Raw genomic sequence first — 20,756 nt, forward strand, 5'->3', positions numbered from 1 at the left:
TGCTTTATTAAAATCTTTATTCACACAATGTTCCTTTATGCAGAACCCGCCCCTTGGGGATACAAGTAGAAAGTTGTGATTGCACTCTGTTTTCTCATTAGCAACCTCCATTTGTGCAGCTGTTCCCAAGGGCAATCCTCTGACAGCTCCAACAGGGGTGTCTGTTTCAAGCATCTTGCTCCAGCTGCCACAGCAAATAAATTACCTTCTTAATAAATTATTATTTTTCAGTTGAAGTTTGTTTGGCAAGACACACTCCAGTTCACTAGCTGTTGGAAGAGGAGCCAGTCTCAGGGGCTCCTCCAGCCCAAGTGCTGACTTAGGAAGGAGGAGACAGAGCATCATCAGCCATCTGCTGTTTCTTTTTAATTAGTTCTTGGTTTCTGTGCTTCAAGCGCTCTGCCACCACTACCATCCACGGCACAACCGTTTGGTGACATCTGCAGCCAGGAATTACAGTGTGCAAAGTGAACAAGAATTAGAACGCCACAAACCCTCATCGCCTTAAGAATGTAGCACCTGCCCCACAGGTGGCACTACTGCCAGAGATTCAAGCAGATCCTGGTTTGCACGTGGATGCTGCTGCTTATTTCCTTTGCAATGGTTACCATTGAGTTTAACATTTCTCAGGGATCCGCATTCAAACAAATCAATAATTGCTGCCAGAACACCAGAGATTCTCACAATGCCAAAACTGGATCTTCCTGATTTTGGGTAAGAGAGGAATTGATTCTTCCTCCCTGCTGCAGAACACCAAGCTCCAGCAGTGCTTACAGTGACCAGAAGCATCAATATGACACAAATACAAAAAGAGAAAAAGAAAGCACCTATCTCCTGCTTACTTCTAAATCACGATGCTTGATTTCATGCCCTTTGCTTACAACTAAACCAATACAGTGCTTTAAATCTTTGATATATATACTGATGGAAAACTTATCTCCAAGAGCGATCTGACTGCAAAAGCTTTGGTGTAGAAGCCCATGACATACAAAGCATAAAGCACTGAACATTAATTTCATTTCATAAAGACAGAGATGCTTTTTTTCAAATCTGTTGTTAAAGTCTGTTGTAAATGACTTAAGAGTGGTCAAATCAGAACTTCGAATTTCTGCAGATCCATCCCAAAACATTAAGTGCTCAAAAAAAAGGAAGAGTAAAAAATAAACACAATGTGCTTTATAGTCTCCCCTTTTGTGTAAATCATCTTGAACTTTTTGGGAAACAGCCTTATGTCCAAATGCCTCGGTGGACGCCTCTCCTGCTTCAGAATGAGAGCATTCCCCAGCTACCTGCTGCCCACAGTACCTCCAGCAATGTCAGCCCCAACTGCTCACACCTGCCCACAGGGCAACGCAGGCAGTGACAGACAGGTCAGCCCTTGGCAGCTCCTACCCCTGCTCAAACCCAGCTACCAGCCCCTGGCTCTGTGCAAAGGGGACACACAAGGCACTGCCCACACTGCCTACATGCACAAAGGACCGTGGCTTGCAGTGCATGTGTTACATTATCCTGTACAGCAAGAAATGGGCACCAGTTTAACACCAGCGTCCAAAAACTGGTCGTGTGTCAGCCTTAACTAGCACCACTAAGAAGTAATTCTAGCCCAAACCTGAGTCTGTGTCGCAGCCAAGTCTGAAAGATGTCTACAAAAACATAAAAGCCAATTTCCGGAAAACAGTCGCATTCTGCTTCTGAGATACTCTGCTTAGGCAGTACAAAGACCTCAAACTAAATTCCTTTTAAAAATAAACTCTTTCACTAACACCTCTTTGATCAGGTATGGCAGCAGGTGCAAGCAACAGGAAGCAGCTCCTCATTTTATCTGCCTGTCACCCTGCTGCAGAGCTAGAAAGATGTTGACAGACAAATCAAGAAAAAGATCTTGAGCTGACATTTTGCTGCTCTGGCTCATAAATCCAATAATCTGTAATCACTTTGGGAAGTGATCTGTTTCCTTACTTTTAAGTTCCATACTGTCTGAACTGAAAATTGACGTGAAGCTGGTAAATTTGGAAGTACAATGGAAGCCGTTTCCCTTCTGGAGGCAGATTGAGTCCCTACCACAAGTGTGGCAAGTTTCAAGGGGCACAAGCTCATCTGCAGTACAGACTGGCACACAGTGCTGAGGGATGACAGGACTAGCACAGAGGAGTGCTGCTCGTCCGCTCTGCAAAGCCAACAGGCACGGCCGGTTCCTCACCTTACAGCAAAACCATCAGGAACAAGGACTCCAGGATGGCCGCCCCCCTGTCAGCACAGCACAGCGTGGGTTGCAGGAAGCAGCTGGGCAAGGCAGAATTCTTACTGCAAGTAAGAAAGTAAGCTCACAGCTTCAGAGCTCAGCCACAAGACAGTCCAGGCAGAAGGTGGGCCTGAAAAACTGCTGGTGCTCCACAGAACAGCAGCACTGAGCCGTGCTTACAGCAGCAAGAAGCTCTCTCCATATGAGATTAGCTCAGGGTTCTCTCCACCCTTCAGGGCCCTTCCCATGGCTGTAGGTTACTGGGAAGTCCATCAATATACCTCTTTTTCAGCAGCACGGCACGTCCAGATTCTCCAAATTAAACAGGGCATGCAGTAAGCAGCACGACTTCGCTAAATGGAATCTGCTTCCAAGGACAGACCCTGTCCTCCTCCTCCTCAGCTACAATATAATAAACATTTGGTTAATATTGACATAAGAGTGGAGGGGTGTTTCCCCAACTCAGACCTTGCCAGGTTCCTTACAAATGGGAAACAGCGAAGGACACGTGGGAACATATTTTAACTCCTTAACTGTCAAGTGCTTATAACCACCCTGTCCTCCTCTAAGTCTTCAACCCTGTGCATAAATCTTTGATAGGACTTCAGCGATAAAACTGAAACGTTATCACAAAAGGCAACTCCCTTCCCCAGTTTTTATTGAGGGCAATTGAGGTGAGAGGTCACCACTCCCACCCTAATGGCATTCCGAAGAGCCTCCCACCCCCTGAGGGGGGCAACTATTCAGTCTAAGCGTTATTTTGTTCACCAGTTCCTCATTTTCTAAAGAAGCAGTAATATACCTAACCAGCTCACAGCTGATCATGTGCAACCCTGAATCAAACAAAACTCGCAAGAGCGTACGTGGGGAAGAGAAGGGAGGAGGATCAGACTGTTCATCTCCATTTGTCCCCTAAAATCAGTCCACACATTAGTGTCTGTATTCCATACACTTGCACCAACACCGAGAGCCATTTTTATCCAGTGCAACGTCCACTGCCGGCAATGGACACACCACAACGGCCACGATGCCCTTACAGGTACTGAGCCGTGCAAGGCTCAAACTTCCCACCTCTCACTGCTGTCAGCCCAAGGTAAAAGCCAGCATCACCTCTGTTTCTCTGGCTCGGAAGCTCTCCTGTTCATTTCAGTCCATCTTGGCCCCAGCCTTTCAGAACCGATTGTGCTGTTTTTCTCTTTTTTTTTTGTTTTGTTGTTTGTTTGTTTCTTATAAAGGGAGTTTCCTCTGTGTTCCACTGCAATTACAAATGAGACAGTGTCATCCTGTCTTCCACCAGCACAACATCTGGCCCAAACTGGTCTGTGCACTGTTTCACTGTAGCCAGAATGCTGAGAAGCCGCTGGTCCAGGGCATCCAGATGAGGGTCAGAAAGCACTGGTGAGATGGGGTCATGCGACATAGCAGTTTTTAAGGCAGATTTCAGTACTCCATTCTTCAGGTAATTGAGTCTATTCCAGGTAGAAACCCTGATGCTGCACAAGAAAAACAAAACACATCATCATACCGCTGTCTGGGTACAGTGCCATCAGCAATAACAAAGGCCAGCCTCTTGAGGGAGCCTCTCACATCGTGATTTTATCTGAAATACTGGTTTGGGAATAGCAGGGCCCAGATGCAACCGCAGCACAGGCAATATATCTAGGTGTAACTCAAAAACCTAGAGTGAAAAAGTGAGAATCTAATTGGGGCACAATTCTTATGCTATACAGAACACTTTCAGCTCTTAGCAGGGAACTCCTCCAGCCCTGAGGCCTTCTGGACAAAGTTCCAAACAAAAAAATCAATAATCTGGCTGTTCATGCAAAAACAAAACTCACACTACCTCAGGAAGAACATCACTGATCAGCAGCTAATCACAGAGGACACAAATCTGCCACTGAACTTCCGCAGAAAGCAAACACATCAGTGACCTTTCTGCTTTAATTGCCATTGACTTTTTTATGCTAGCCCATTTAAATAGTTTGCTCCAGGGATCTCCAGAGATTCTCCCAGCACATTTTTGTTGTAGAATCACTAGTCTAAACTCTTTTGCTTTTGATGGACTCCAAGGAAACAGGCAATGCAGTAAGTGTTATAACAAACCAGCAGTTAAAACAACTCAGTATATGGCTTCCTATAGTGGCATTTGCCTGGTTTCAGAAGAAAGGATATCTGAAAAGCAGGCAATCAGTCTGTTAAACAAACTTCTCTTCTGGTTGTGTTTCCAAGTCTCTACATGAAAGATTCCGAAAGATTCTCATAAAACAGGAAACTAAAAACGCATTTAAAATTAGCACAGGAAAACTAAAGAATCTGAAAAGCATTTAGTTTAATTGTTCTTCCTATGGCTTCTGCAAAAATGTTTCAGAACGTAGGTATGCTGTAGCATGCACAGAGCCCTGCTTGGAGCAAGCAGGGGCAAGAGCTCAGGCTTTCTGCTGAGCTCCCAGGTCATGAGGGATTCAGGAGACAGAACCATCCACAAACAGCCTCAAAGAACTCTCAGCTAGAGGCTTATTTTGGCAGGTTTAAGGGGGTCAATGCTATCTTGAAGTAACAGCTGCAGGAAACAGATATAACAGTACTTTTCTTCCTGGTACTTGCATCTATTGCTTGTTAATGAGAAGCAGCAGTGGCCTGGTGACAGAGGGGACAACAGGAATCAACTGCCCACAGGCATTAGAAAAAGTGAGCAAAAAACACAGTTTACAAGGCTGAAAACAAAAACCTGCAAAAATTGAAAGCCATTTTGCAAGCCACACCCTGAGCTGTGCTACAGCCTTGCTTAGAAAGAAATGAAGGCAGTTCAGCTGCCAGACATGCTGAGTTTCCGACACGGAGAGCTGTAACTGTGGTGTGAACTCCCATCCAGCAGGAGCTGGATGCAGACAGCTGCAGATGCAAAGTACCTGCTGTACTGAGTAAGGACAGATCTGAACCAATGACCTGGAGGTGAGGCTGCTTCCTATACTGCCTGATTTACTGCCTTAATAAAGATGCATTTCTCAGCCTCCTGAGCGCTGACAACGCATCAAACAAACACAGTACTTCAAAACTGGAAAGCATTTACATGAGTATTTTCAGGTTGCCAGAAAGCTTCAAATGTAATTTCATTGCAAATCTAAGGACAGCAATTGCATAAGTAAAGTCAACAGCATCTCTGCACTTCACTTACATGCAGCACTGATAAAGGGGAGCTAGGATGCTTCTTTCATCCAGGGCAGGGTTGCCAAAGCTGAAAAGCAAAATAAAAGTAAACGAGTTGAACACAATGTTGCTCTCAACATCAACAGATTTGTAAAGAATTCAAAAATCAATACTAGGCAATTTCATGCTCCAATAGCTCAAATCATTTAAATGAGAATATAAACAGGTCATGACCAATGACAGAAATAACCCTCAACAGTGTCAGCTAACATACCAGCTGCACGGAAGAAACACCAGTGTACATTGCTCTTCATCAGATCAAGGCACCTCAGGAAACAAACTGCAGAGGAGCTGAAGAACAGAGTTCATCTTGTAAAGTGGAGGAAAGGAGTAAGTAGCATTCCGGACACAGAGCGTGAGTTTTGCCTGTCTGACACAGCAGCCACACGTCAGTTTAGACTGCCAAGTTTAGACCTACAGTTCAGTGTAAACGGTGACGAAGCTTAACACTTCACCATCACACTTCCTAAGGGAGATCTGACAAAAGAATTCAATAGTATTCTAATCTTCATCTAAGCTCCCCCTCTTTATTATTACAATTTTTTTTAACTCCTTGTAACACTGAGCTGTCCCCTCAGTAAAGATAACTTACCCTATGAGCGTGGCACTACTCTGCTCCAACAATGCTGTTGTTAGTGGCTTTAAAAAGCTGTTTCCCTACACTAATCTCGAAGAAAAGGAAAGAATTTTACCCAAGCTTACAAAAAACCAATTTACTTCTTGGCCTGTAAAGCCCCACCTGAAGTGTTTCGGTAACACGATGAGCACGCACCATAAAGAAAGGTCTGCTGTGACCCTCAACTATTATATTCACTTCCCAGGGACTAACAAACTAGCATCCTCCCAGCCCACTGCCAGAGCAATACAGAAAGCCATTTTTTGCCAAATTCACCTTGAGCAATTTGAAAGCAGCAGTAATTTAGCAATCTCAAGGTAGAACACATCCTGCTGACATATTTGAAGGCGTGTTAATGAAAAGGCTAACATATAAAGACAGAATGCTCAACTCAGCCTCTTCAGACACACGAGAAGCAAAGGAAGGGGGAAAGAAAGGAATCCATAATCTGGGAGTGAAATGGGGAGAGAGCAGACACACACTTAATAGTAAAGGTTGGCCTCAGGAAGGACTGACCTCATCAGTCAGATTGACCTCACCAGAAAGATTGGCCTCATCAGTTACTCCCAGTTATTGCTACACACTTCATTTTTGTCTTGGTAACGGTTAATGTTTTATATAAAAAATGATTTATGAAGTCCCTTAAATATTTACAAATGTGCGGCTCTGCAAAAATGATATTCCTAATAATGCTATCACACCTGAAAGCACGTTTTTCCTCCTCTATCATATTTTGCTCTCAGTATCAGCTCTATCTCCATTTTAAACTTCTATTGATAGAGCAGACATACCCAGAAGGCATTGAATGCCACATCACCCAGTGATGTTATTAAGGGATCTCTTTATACCATGGCAGATCCTATAACCTAACATTACTTAAAAGAGTACAACTGAGAGGGGTTCTGTGGTAGGAGGAGCAAACAAACCTTTAAAAGCTGCTTTTAATAAAGAAGTTCTAGTGGGTTAATTTGGAAGTTTCTGTAGTTTGACTAAGGCTTTACCCAGAACAGTCATACCTACGTAAGCAAAGCACAAAGTACCACAGCCTTTGAAAATTCCTAATATTTGGTGAGTACTAAGGGAGCAAGCTTTGGGGTTTTAGGGAAAACAAAACCAAAAGCAATTACTAGTGGAAAAATAAGTGAGAGAAAGATAGAAAACGGAGAGAGCAGATCAACGTGTGCCCTCACACCTGCTGAGGCCTGGCCACTAGGATTTCCCTCACTCTCACCTTTTGGCATTATCCAGAAGGATGAGCATACTGGCTCCTTCATCATCCTGAAAGCTCTCGTAGTGATGCCGGTCAGCGTTCCCGATTAAATAGTCAAATATTGCTGTGTCAATGATATCCAGCAGGCGGGGGCCCGAGTCGTAGGGTGAAGTTTTCTTCACAGCATCACAGTAGCTTTCATCGTACTCCCATCTGCAGACCATCGAGAGAAATCAAACTAAACCTTTGAGAAAGATCCATCCTTGCACTCCACAAGTATTTACAGCTCTCCCAGTATCCGACCATCAGTGTTTAGGGAAAAGTGGAGTGCAACAAATCAAGACTCTAGAAGAAGAGCTAGACAAAGATGTTATCAGAAGAGTAAAACCTGTGCTAACGCTCTACTGTACAGAGCAAGCCATAGTTTTAATAAAAGGTTTCATGTCATCTTCCAACAGAAAAGGTCAGTTTGCTTACTCACTGCTTGCAAGCCAGCAGTGGTTGGGCTGCCTGATGGCACGGAGGATGTCCATCGTGACTGGTCTGCTCTCATTTCATCCAGATTTCAAGCATCACGTCTATTTCTACTGCTATGATCTGCCTCCATCAGCCCTGCCTTCCAGCTACTTTTCCTGTCTAATGCAAATAACTTCTTCATGGTTACTAATGATCTCCACTGGCTTCAAGAGAAGGGCCCCACGTATGCTCGTTCTCTTTCACTCACAGCTACCTCTTCCCTCTTGGAATCTCTCACCCTCTCCACTGGCAAGATTCAAAGTTTCTCTTCTCTCTCTCCTTTTCTCGTACACATCGCCTATGCACACACCTGTAGACTTAGAACATAAATATCACATCTCCATTCCCAAATCTAGGTTTCTAAATTTTCCCCTTTCCTTCTTTACAGTTTTCAGAGCTATTCATCACCACCACCAAATCAGCCAGATCTCTGGCATATTTCCCTTCCATCTGTCAATCTAAATAACAAGTACATCTATAACATCTTCCATGTAAAGAATGAAACCATCCTTTGCAAAATAGCAGTTGCCAATGTCTTCAACCATCTGCGAACTGGAAACAAATGGAGGAAACAAAAGCTGGAGAAACTGACGTGCTCAAAAATGCGCAGATTAATTAAAGCTGAGAGCAGATCAGAATTTAACACCTAGAACAGTCACACACCCCATCCTCACCTTCTAAACGTCTGGACTCTAAGCTCCCATATCCCATCTTACCCCCAGATATCCAAAGCAAAACAACAACAAATTATTTTCTCGGTGCTTTTGTTAGCACTTCTCTAGCTCCCTCTTTCTTTTGCATCCAAGTCAAACTCATATTCAGTTTACAGCACAAACCCACAAGGCAAAATCCTCAAATGTGTTCTTCCTTGTACTTTGCATTCTTCCTTTATGCTACCTACTCTCCTTCCCTGAAGCGTTTCTCTTTCTCTTATTTTACTTCAGATTGGTACTTAAATCTCTTGGAAACAAAGTTGAGATATACTCTGTTCTCCTCATTTTTCATTGAATTCTCAAGACAGATCTTTCTCCAACATTTATTACTCCTTCTTAGTATCTAATTAGCCTAGGACTTTGAAGGTCAGAGATTTTATCTATTACATGTCCATTAGAAGTCACGTAGACTAATGGCACTACATGAATTATGTTCAAGAGGCCAACTCAGGGCAGAGTATAAGCAGCGAGATCAGGAAGAAAACTCTTCTGGCTATTTTTTTCATAGTTATCAGAAGCAGAAAAAAAAAGTGAGACATCTGGAATGTTTCATTCTCCCGATGCCCTCAAAGTGAAAAACACAACACAGTAAGATGCAGAACAACAGAACTATGCAATCTGCATGAGTCAAGTTTAAACTTCAGCGTACATTAAGTGCCACAGGGAAACCCCCACATAAGCAGGTAGTGTACGATAAAAACCAGTCCCTCAGTAAGGAACACATTTCCAAGAAATTCAGTCAGTCAGTCACTGTAACTGACAGCGCCCTAAACACTGTGGATTGTGAATGGTTGAAAAGGAGACCATGTCTGCTCCCCAGAAATCAAATGGTGCTCCTAATACCCTAAAATAATTCTCGAACCCATTGGATGAGACTCCTTCTGAGGGCAGTCACAGCACTCAACCAGAATTTTAGAACACAGACTGAAAGTCTTCCCACTTGCCATGGGTACAGACTTGGTTTGGAGCTCAGTGAGCTTTTCCATCTGCTCTGGCCATGGCAAATACACGGAACTCCAATTTAAACACTAACATGCTACATTTACTGTACAGGACTACTAGAGTCCATGTTTGTTCTCCTCTAAAAGCATTTTTATATACTGAGCGTCGGCCCCAAACACCGTTGGTATCAAAAGCAGGTTTAGTGGCCCAGGAGTTTTGGATCTTCAGAGCTTAGAGTGACTGTATGGTGGAGTTATGTAAAGGGCAAGAAAAAGGAAGAAGACAGCATTCGGTACCATGGGAAACAATGAAGGTTTCTTTCTTGCTCACTTTTAAATTAAATCTCATCCCACACTTCTTGACTTCTACTGCTGTCTAAAGAAAGGCACTGACAAAAATCCAGATTTAGAGAAGACCTGCTCCTTAATTGGCCATTGTACTGCAAGGGCAATTCTAGAGTAAATCATCACGTATGAAGATTAACCTTATCGTGGTCTCATACCTGGCAAGTTTGCCCTCACGGTAAGTCCTACCCCACGGGTGCCGATGCTTCTGAAGAGGCCAGACATCTGGTAGCCAGAGAGTCACTGACCCCTCCATGATGTCCCCATCTGCACAAGCCGGTTCTGTTTCCCGACAATAGTAGCACTTTCCATAGAAGCAAGTGTTATTACCTTAAAAAAAAAAAGATCATCAAAAAGCAGAACTTCATTTGAGGGACAACCGGCAGCGTGTTGCTGCAGCAGAGCCTCCCCTGCAATAGCATTTCACTGCACTTGACCTCATGCTTCCGCTCTCTAAGAGAGAGAGGCTCAGAAGGGATTTAACAGACATCTATTCATCCAAAACAACATTAAGGACTTACACTCAAAGGCAAGAGTAATTGTATTTTCCCAGAGTAATTGTATTTTTATCACACAGAGATAATACAACACTGTGCTATCGCCAAGCTTTTATGACCCCTTCTCAATCCTTGGGAACTTGACTCTGCAACCTCAGCACCGTTTGTTTAATATTTTCTTCCTTGAAAAGGTTGACTGAAAAGGAAGAAGCAAAAAGAAAAAAAGACTAAGCAGAACTCAAATGGAGTTGGAGACCTGTGATACATTCCAGCTACGTGAGCCAAGTCAGCAGGGGAAACAAGCTGTTGTTCACAAGACCCAGGAACACAGTAGTGTCAGAAGTTTCTGAGTGTCTTCTGACAGGAGAAGAACAGCAAAACCCTGCAGTCTCCAATCCCTTAAGGGCTTTGAAGCCTGCAGGGTAAAGTAATCCAGTTGCTTGGATTAACACGTTTAGCTTAGCCTTTTCTGTTTCATCCTCCTAACCTACCTTGGCTTGAATCTTGCCAAATCAATTTCAGTTCCATTCTCAGAGGTCTTCTTCCAAAACTTTCTTCAACAACGGTATCACAAGGAAGGGACACACTCACTCCCTGCCCTTTCTTTCTCCAGCTCTACATCCATCATCCTCCCCAAATACTGACACCTGTTTTTCACTTTCCATCCTTACGCCACGGGTTCAAATCCCACATCACAATCCTTCAGTCACACAGATTTCTGTGGTCCCCTGTTCACTCAGATCTGGCTTTACACTCCTAGCATCTCACCTGGACAACTAGAAGACATCAGACATTTACAACACTGAACTTGCAGCAGACCAGGTTTCTATTTACATGGAAAGCCCTGCAAGTCTCTCTTCCTATCTGTGGCTTACTTCAGGTCTACCAAGAGACAGAATTCTAAGAGATTTCAGCTGTAGCTCTAGAAAATCAGCAGAGTATTCATGAGCTAGCTTTGCTTTAAAACCTCAGAAATTTTGGCAAACGTGAGAGACGCTCCCCCTGATGCAATCTTCTCCCCAGCACCTCCATTTCTCTGCTTTATGCTCTGTAGAACAAGAAGTTCCAAAAAATCTAAGCAAAGGCAATGAAAATCCTTTGGAGACATACTTTTCAAGCCAGTTGTTTCTGCTAGAATATTGCCTAGTTACTTTGGCTGAAACGAGAAAAAGTAAATTCTGCCTGTGGCAGACACCCAGTCAGAGTGCAAAAGGTTTGGCAAGGCAAAATTATCGCCTGAAAGGTCAACCTTATAATTGAAAGCGTTCCGTCAACTCAGTAGGTGAGACTACCAGCAGTGCTTGTAATAGAAATTCATACAGACACATACATCAGCTGTAAAGAACAACCATCGCTTAATTCGGCCCATCGAGAACAAACCAGCAGCCATTAGGAATTTCATGAGGAGCCTGAGGGAGTTAAGGCTGCACTCTAAGTCCCCTCTTGATGCTTAATGACCACCAGGCAGGAGTTCACATTAATCATCTCTAGTGAGCACTATTACATTATCACAGCATATCACTGTAAGCAACATAAGGAAGTTCTGACACGGTTATGAATGCTTACCAGAGTCTGATGTGGCACAAACAACATTTAACACCAGCAATGCACCAGCTCTAGCGATGATCCCAAATAACCACTGTGTTCACATTAAATACAATTCCATTTTTTTCCTTTCAGGTCACATCACAGACTTTTCTAACAGCTTCGGGGAAAATAAATACATTTCTTACTCAAAAAATCCTCATCTGTAACAGCAGCATTAGGGAACACAGAAATTACAGATGAAAAACCACTTGGAGAAAATGAGGCTCTCCTCCCCCGCCAAATGGGGTTACACAAGCATGACGATCTCTTCTGGCACAGAAAGAGGCTTACCAGCTTCCTGTATCACAGTTAACTGTTCTATAACTGCGTCAGAATCCCACAGTTCTTTTTTCCATTAAGCATTCTTCTTTACTGGGTTGGAGAATCCACGGAATCCACTTACCCACAGTCATGAAGGTACCCAGAAGCTGCTCTGTGGCAACTGGTTTGATCTCCGTTCGTAGATTCACAAACCTGCCAACCACCAGCGGAGCTCGTCGGAACCCCAGAATCCTGATTTGGGGGAAAAAGGGAAGAAAAAAAAAAAAGCAGAACACAAGATGAGGAATGAGAATGAACAACACGGACAGCAGATTCAATTAAAAATAACCAAACTATGCACTGTCTGTCTCTGTGCTGCTGTGCAAAATCAAGATGATTTGAGACCAGGGAATAAAGTTGGAAGGCTGCAGCAACCTCCTTGCTGCTCCAAGGCAAAGAAAGGAAATTCCTTTTCCTGACGTGCCTGCATGTTAGACTCACTCCACAGGATATTGGTGGCAGTTCTTTATTAGACCATTTGCAGCAGAGCAGCACAGGATGCATCATACTCCAAATCTCCAAAACTGGACTTTGTGCCAGAAATATCTGTTGGCTGTCTTGTGAAAAGGATCAAGCAACAACCATATGGTCTCTAGACTGGTCACATGCAAAAAATCATCTGTTTGTGGGAATTGCTACCTAATAAAATGTCATACTTAAGCCCAATTCAATCGTACTTGAAAGTACGCAGTCAAGGAATCTGGCCTTTGAACAAGGGACAATCAATGCAGCAACTGGGAGAGTCTCTCACTAACTGCTGTGGTTTTGTTTCATTTGTAGCGTGGGGTTTTTTGTTGGCTTTGTTTGTTATGGACAGCCAACCAGTAAGTCCCCAAGTACAGAATCACTCTAAGAACAGGCACCTGTCTGAAAGCGGAAGACATGCATGAAAACAAACTCGCAGCAAATACAGATAAGCAAGTTTTTACAGATAAGCAAAACGTGGGCATTGCAAGTAAATAAATGCAGAACTTAGACCTGGAAAACCTGATGTCGCCTCAGGTTCACAGCTGAAAGCCCAGAACCCTGGGCTGTGCAGCCCCTCCATCAGAGATTAACTCACAGTGCCACTCAGGTCCTTTTTGACACAATGGCATCTTGGGTCAAAATATGTAGCTGTCAGCACAACTGACATACATGCTAGTTCTGAGGGCATGGGGCTTTTGCTGGGGATTCTTGAAGAATACAAGAACACAGGGGTACACATCCAATAAGAGATTCCTCCAAATATGATGCGTAGTGGTTTCAGTGCTCAGCCTCCTTTTCAAACACCTCACAAAAATCTTTAATGACAGCAATCTGCACAGATCTTTGAAAAGCAGCTTCACAAAACACCCTTACCATTTTAACCCTAAAGCAACGTGGCACGTTGGCAGGTGAGAAACAGCTCACATCTGAGGTGTATTTTTCAAGGGACTGAAAAAGCCTTCAACACAGATGACAAAACCAGGTAGCCCAATAGTTCCATACCTATCCAAGTGAAAGGCTGCCACTTCTGCATTGTGTCTGTCATAGCCAGCATACGGTTCTCCTTCCACTACATAATCCCTGGCATACCTGTAATTGAAGAAAGGAAGAATGATTCACGCAGGATTTCCAACAGTTCAGTTGCTCAGAGTAACAAGTGCAAGAACAGTGCTAAGTTAAACACTCTCTGGGTCACTTTCAAAATGACTGCCTACGGGAGAAGGAAAATTATTAATGATTTTAAATAGAGTACAAACCACTGAAGTAGCAAATAAAGAGGAAAGATCAGTAATTTACAGTGGTCTCAAGAGCTTGGAAGCAGGGCCCATTCAAACTAATGAGCTTTAATTCAACCATATGCCAAGCCACACCTAAGAACAAAGAACACAGACCCAGCTACAGAACAGGGGCCCACTTATACCAGAGAACAGCACCTCTGCAAACGATTTTCGAGTTAGAATGGATTGTAGATGAACATGAAAACAAAACCTGATATTGTGGCAGGAATGTCAAATGCTATCTTCAGTAGTTAAAGGATCAGCAAGCGTGAGTCTGAGAATGCAGGACATAAAAAGGCCATTTGTTTTGGTGGAGAAAAGACAATTACCAACAAGAAATAGAAATCTGACACGCATCACAACAGCAGCCTTTTTTTTAAAAAGAGATGTCACTTAAATAGTCAAAGCTGAGAAATGTCAGGGATTCACGTCATCTGAATCAAGCCTAGATTTGCTAAAGAAGCATTCTTCAGATAAGCATAAAATAACAATTAATACTGAGCAAATGGATGAAACACAACACACTGTCCCATAAAGTAAGGTAAAATCAGGGTACGTATTTTCTCATTTCCACCTACAAATCTAACTGTGTAAAATGGATGTTTTTTCAAATGACCTGGGGCCCAAACAGTAGTAGTAGAAGTGAAGCCACAGGGCTCTGATGTTTTAACTCTACGCAGAGAAGATCTCTGGAGCCAGATGACATTTCATCAGCCTGAGTAAATGCTCTGGCTTCTCTGCAGGGCAGCTCAAGAATTAACCAGTGCTAGATGGCACGCAGGCTTTGGAAGGAGGATTTGAGAGATTCCTTCCGAATTTGACACTTGCTCCAAACAAGCAACTTCACCTAAACCACTGGCATGCAGTGGTAGCAACCATTAATCACTGTTCACTTTAGCTAGATTTTGAGTAATTGTGAAATGAGCCACCTTCAGAACGCTGGCTCAAAGCCAGGTCTTTTGCATACACTTACAGCAGACTCGTGAAAGCATGATCACATTTTGGAAGCTGCAGAGCTAAAACCTATTGGCATGACACAATCAACTTCCTGCTTCCATGCACGGTAGGCATCAAGTACTTCCCAGGGCAGAGGTAGCAAATCAAGAGAATCCATTCTTTTCCAGCCAGTAAGCACACTCAAAAAGCTTGTTTAACACAGTAACCTCCATACATGGTTTGGGCCAAAAGCTAGCTAAGCAGACTATCTTGCAATGACAATACAAGACTGCCTACAAGAGCAGCTATTCAGCAGCTGCAAAGGAACACAAGGCCATCCATCTGTCCTCACCTGTGGCCATATTACCTAGCACTGCCTGGCACTCCTTGTAAACACTCCCAGAAGCACAAGTTCTTCTTGCAGAACAGTCACTGCGCTTGCTTGCACAGGCATTCCATTATTGGGATGTAATTTAATGCTTGGTGATTCTCTTTATAGCACCCACTTATACAGAAAACACTACAGAAACGCCATGCCTTGTCACTGCCTTCACTGGTCACACTGCCTGCTGTGCCACCAGCACCCCTGTGTAAAAGGTTCACATGGTTAAACCCAGCACAGGTTAAAGTCCAGAAGTGAAGGGCAGATGTTTTTCCTCATTCTCTAATCATTCATTAACACGACAGAAAATCTTTATGCTCCTCAATCCAATATCCTTTGGAGAGATACGTATCGCTCTGTGATGACACTTGAAATTTGCAATGCACTCATAAGACACACCTTCCTTACATTTTTACATCTTTTTCTTCTCGTTCCTTTCCCCGAAGGCAAGCAGTTCAAAAAGCTTTACAGATGGGCTCAAGATTTCATAAGCATTCCATCATGTCAAATTTCCCTTCGGGTCACAATAAACAGAGGCCACACCAAGGAAGTATCACTGCTTGCTCCTTGCTTAATTTGCTCCTCCAGTACTCAACACTGGCAGCCAAGAAACACAGGGGTTTTTGCTCTAACCTACGAGCCATTTTTACAGTCTTAACACAGCTGCACCAGACACCCAGATAGGCTTTTAAGACCACTGTGAACTTTCATTCCTTCGCTATTCCTGAACTCCGTTCCCCCATGGCACCTTAATGTGACTTTTACCAAGAAAACCCCTCCACACCGCCAGAACCAGCACTTCCAGAATAAGGAAGATGCTTTCAGCACCATCAGGTTTAATCAACATTCCTAAAGGCTGTTCCAAGCCGTACAGCCAGAGACAGTTGGCTCAGTAACCTCAGGTAACCAGGAGGCCAACAAGGCTCTCTACCCTAACCACCTTTCTCTTTGCCTGCAAATTTGTAATGTAGATAAATGCAACAACGTAAATAAGTAAGGCAGCTACTAACTCCGCCACTGAAGAGAATATTTACCTCTTAGGTTTGAAAACAACCTTCTGCCCTCCTTCAAGTATCAGCAAAGCTTTCAGCTGGGTCCCTTTGTATCCCACGTCAGCTTTGACGATTTTCTTTGTGGACATGGCATGCATTACCGCCCCCAGCTCGGGCGTCTCCTCGGGGTACACCTCGCGGGGCACGACCCACTGGGCCGCGATCTCCCACGGGGACTGCAAGGTGTGCTCGAGCCGGGGGTCCAGCTCCACACGCAGGCTGGCCATCATGCGGTGGAAGGCGCGCTGGTCCTCCCGGTTGGCGGCTGAGGTGTCCAGGTTGTCAATGAGGAAAACTTTTGTGAAAATGAAGATGACGAGGAGGATGGCCAACAGCACAACTCGCTGCTTCAGCTTCATGGTGACCTCGGGCCCTTCTCCTCTCACCCCCCCTTCTGAGTGTTACAGGAAGTCTATTGGAGATCAGGTGAGCAGTGAGCTGTTAGTTACTAAATTTCATTTGTAACTTGCGTTGTAAAAGACAGATTGCCACCGAAGCATCTCCTGGAACTCCTGAAAGTAAACAGAACACAAACTTAAAAGATTGCCTTCCCACATGCTAAAAGTCAATCCATTCTTGGCACATAAGCCTGGATCACCTACACTTGTATCCTAAAGCCCAAGCATTTCTGTTATGTTTTACTGCCTCCCTGTAGCCTCTATGCACACAGAAGGAGAACTTGCCTCATTCCATCTCTATGGAGCCAAAATCACAACAGCGTGCTGCTAGCTGCAACTACAACAGCAGAGACTTTTACTGAAACTGTAGTTTCAGCTGATGGCTCCAATTTCACAAACACCCTTCCATCATTAGAACACATGACTTCCAGTTTCCTAGAGATATGACTGTCAAGAGAGATGTGCCAGGTTGGCCCTCTGACATCTAACAATCAGTTATAGCAGCTTCACTGCCTCATTTCTTGAAGGTGTTAAGACTTAAGTACACAACAGACTTAATTTATTGCCTTTGATTTGTAACCGCTACAATTTACTCATCTTTCCTCCATTCTTAAAGTGACAACTTCACTTTCTTGTGGTTAACTATCTATCTTATGCAGTCAACCATAACACCAGTAACCACAAAAAAAAAAAAAAAAGCAAAATATCTGTAATCTCAACAATTGAGATTCAGTTCAACAATTCAATTAACAAGAAGAAAAACAGGAAACACTAGCATTGCCTTATCCCAGAAAACTTACCCAGAGCACAGTTCTAATGGTGCTGCAAGAGGTGCCTCCCCTCTCACCAAACCTGTAACCTGTGGTGGTGCACAGCCATCGTGCCCTGCCTGCACAGCTCACCAGGGCTGCAATGGCTCCGCAGCCAGCAGGCAGCCCAAGGATCCAGGCTGCTCATCCACCCTGACACGAGCTGCCTTTGTCAGTGCTGAGCCAACTCAACAAGCTGGAGAGAAAAGGGAGGAAGCACAGTGGCTCCAGTAACGGGAGATGACACAGCACAGCCCATCTGTCTCTCTGTGAAATGGCACGCCAGCACTGCCACTGGAGAGGGGTCCTATGCTCACGTCCTTTCCACCTTTATGTAAGACCTGCTGAGCGTTAGAGCTTGGCCGCTTCCCCCACACGTGGTTCCCAAGAGTTGCACAACCACCTGAGGAGGGGATGCTGCAAGAGCAAGCATTTCTCCTGGCAGCAGCGCCGAGGATACCTGAATATGTAGGTGAGACTACAGCCCACACCAGCACGACAAAGGATAAGTGGCTGAACCTTCTGGAAGCAGCCCACCAGCAGGTACACGGACATTCCACAGCCACCCAGCAGGCCGTCCTACTTTCAGAACAGCATTTTCCATCAGCGCCACTTTGCCACCAGTGTCCTGCTCCAGGTGACAGCTCAGTTCAGCTGAGCCTTTCCCAAGCCACCCATTTTGCCTCTTAAACACTCCCTACAAACCCATCCACAAAATCTCCTAATGACGACGAGTTAAAAGTGAAACGTGGACATGGAGCTGAAAAGCCACAGCAACATAAAAACCCCATGGAGAGTAGAGAACGGGGAGAAAGAAGCCTATCAAGCTTCAGGGATGCTTTAAACCAGCACTGTGGTCATGTGCTAACCACATGTTAACTTTAATCTACTGGAAAATAAGTGCTTGTACAAATAGCGAAAGACAACAAGCCAGACGTTTATATGGTAATTAAAACAAATCATCGCTCTTCTCTGTTCTGTGGAGGCAGCCTGCATTTCTGCAAACAGCATGTCCATTTGCATACTGCATGCTGCCAGCATGATAACAAGAAGCACAGGCAAGGAAGGCATAGCTGACCCCAGAGCCCTGACTCTGACAAAAACAAGAAAGAAAGTACTTCAGACAGCCCTAAATAACAATATTATTCTTAAACCTGAAGAAAGCAAAGCAGATCAGGCTACGTCTGAGTCCCCAGTCACAATTTCATAACTCCATTTCTTTAAAACGAGTAATTCGAGATCATTTTGAACACCGCTGTTATCAGTACCTTCTTCCAGTCATTTCACAAATCCATTACTTTGTAAGAAGCTGCACGGGAGAACATCCATTCCTTTCACAATGGTCACTCCTTATTGTGAGATACGTATCCATCCATACATATATTTTAGGAAAGCCCCACAGCCCGGCGTTGGCCAAGTAAAGCACTGGATAGAAGCCGTTAAGCCATAACCATTCCTAGCTCCGACACTCAAGCCGGGCACTCCATTTCCTGGACCGATTCTCAGGCATTTCTCTAGGGGTGTTTTGGGCTGGGGAGAGAACACAACTATTGCCACCACTTTAATTAAAGGTCATTTACTTTGCTCATCCGTTGTGACAGCTCAAACTAATTCTGGCTGAAAGCCTCCAACCATGTAGATAGAAGCTAGCAAAAGAAATTAAATATTTGCTACAAGATGTTTCAGTAATTCCCTTAGCTGAAAAAGCAAAGCTTCCTCCCCACGCGATAGGACTCCTCCTCGTGCTCTGATGGAGCCCTGACCGTGGCTCTGCTCTCTGCAGCTCCGAGCAGGTGAGCCCACTGACTCCTTATGGCATCTGCCAGAAAGAGACATCAGCTGCTTTTCTCCCAGAATCAACCAAGCACCCCTGAGGTTGCTATGAGATCGATTTTGCACACTAGCTGCAGAGCCTGCACGTTACTCGCTAGTGCCAACGCGATGCTCATTGCTGTACAAAGCGAGCCAACTAAAATCAATCTTTTCATGAACAAGTTTGCCATGGAGAGCAAGAGCTTCATCTTTATTGTCTTAAATTCGAGATAGTAACAGTGACAGCACTGGGGTACTGTAAGAAAATATTTATCTCGTTTGGAAAGAAATTAATTTCTCCCAAAAGGACAACTAATTTATTTCAAATGAAAAGTACAAGCCCTTGTCACAATGGTTTGAAAAAGAGCTTGGGACATGTGAAACTGGTCCTGGAACAAGGACAGAGATGGGAAGGGTGGCCACAGAAACAAGGGAAATCATGGCTACAGTGTCATTTTTTCAAAGGGGGAAATAAAGGAGAGAGAACTCCATGGAACAACGAGCAAAAGGATCAATAAGAAAGTAAGGGACCGAGGTAAGCCTTAAGGAGACCCAACAAGGAATTGGTTTCAGAAGCAAATGGGGAAGACAAGGCAAGGATCCCCACACTGGGCAAAAAGAAGCAAAGGGACAAAGAAGCCACTTAGCTGTACACCACAGGAGCATGAGAAGTCTGAAATGATACCACATATCCTTAATATAAAAAGGCATCAGAGCAGGGAAAGGCAAACAATGCTCAAGCCTCCAACCAGAGCTAACACAACACAACAACAGAGTAACCCAGAACAACGCACCTTCCTCCCACTGCAGGGCAGCCAACACTCACCTCTCTCTAAGCTCAGGTGACTCTAAAGCTGCTGTGTTCTTTGGTTTTTCTTCCCCACTCTCTCCAGCTAGCACTATTGGACAGAAGACATAACCCAAGGAATCTGTTGCTTTATCACCCAAACTCCATCTCCATCACGCAGTACAGAAAAAAATCAACTTCCCTCTACATTGCTTTCCCATACTTGTGATCAAGCAGAAAAACCGAAACAAACAACCATGCCGGCTTTTCAATACCACAGTTAACTGGCAGGTCTACACCAAAAATACTTTCAGATTTTCACCATTTCACCAGGTGATTTCCTGACCAATTCTGCCTCTCACTACAGCCAGGTCTGTATTCTCAGCAACTAATGAATCTTCCAAGTCAATACCTAAAGGACATCATCTGCTAATTGCCACAGTTAGGTTATTACGGTTAGGTTGCAGTCGGACTTGACAATCTTTAAGGCCTTTTCCAACCGAGCAGTTCAATGACGGCAGGCTCACCACGCACACAAACACCTGAACTGAAGCATGCTACAGGCTACAAACGGCAGCAAGCACACAGGTACAGCCAGCAGCCTCCAAAGCCAGCAGAGCACAGCCAGCCGGGCAGCCAC

General features: G+C 44.2%; 1 protein-coding gene across 2 annotated transcripts in view; it reads right to left on the reverse strand.

Moving 5' to 3' along the window:
• FAM20B (FAM20B glycosaminoglycan xylosylkinase) overlaps positions 1 to 20,756 on the reverse strand; it is a 21,588-nt gene continuing 832 nt past the window's right edge. For both annotated transcript variants that reach the window (XM_052666371.1, XM_052666370.1), the window contains exons 2-8: positions 16,293 to 16,822; positions 13,666 to 13,752; positions 12,278 to 12,387; positions 9,949 to 10,120; positions 7,297 to 7,488; positions 5,418 to 5,477; positions 1 to 3,735 (exon numbers count right to left, since the gene is read on the reverse strand). In XM_052666371.1, coding sequence (XP_052522331.1) covers positions 3,504 to 3,735; positions 5,418 to 5,477; positions 7,297 to 7,488; positions 9,949 to 10,120; positions 12,278 to 12,387; positions 13,666 to 13,752; positions 16,293 to 16,669 — 1,230 coding nt within the window. In that variant the 5' untranslated portion in view covers positions 16,670 to 16,822 and the 3' untranslated portion in view covers positions 1 to 3,503. The remainder of the gene's footprint in view (positions 3,736 to 5,417; positions 5,478 to 7,296; positions 7,489 to 9,948; positions 10,121 to 12,277; positions 12,388 to 13,665; positions 13,753 to 16,292; positions 16,823 to 20,756) is intronic.

The sequence above is a fragment of the Tympanuchus pallidicinctus genome, unplaced genomic scaffold (genome assembly GCF_026119805.1).
Source record: "Tympanuchus pallidicinctus isolate F22 unplaced genomic scaffold, pur_lepc_1.0 scaffold7, whole genome shotgun sequence".
NCBI lineage: Eukaryota > Metazoa > Chordata > Aves > Galliformes > Phasianidae > Tympanuchus > Tympanuchus pallidicinctus.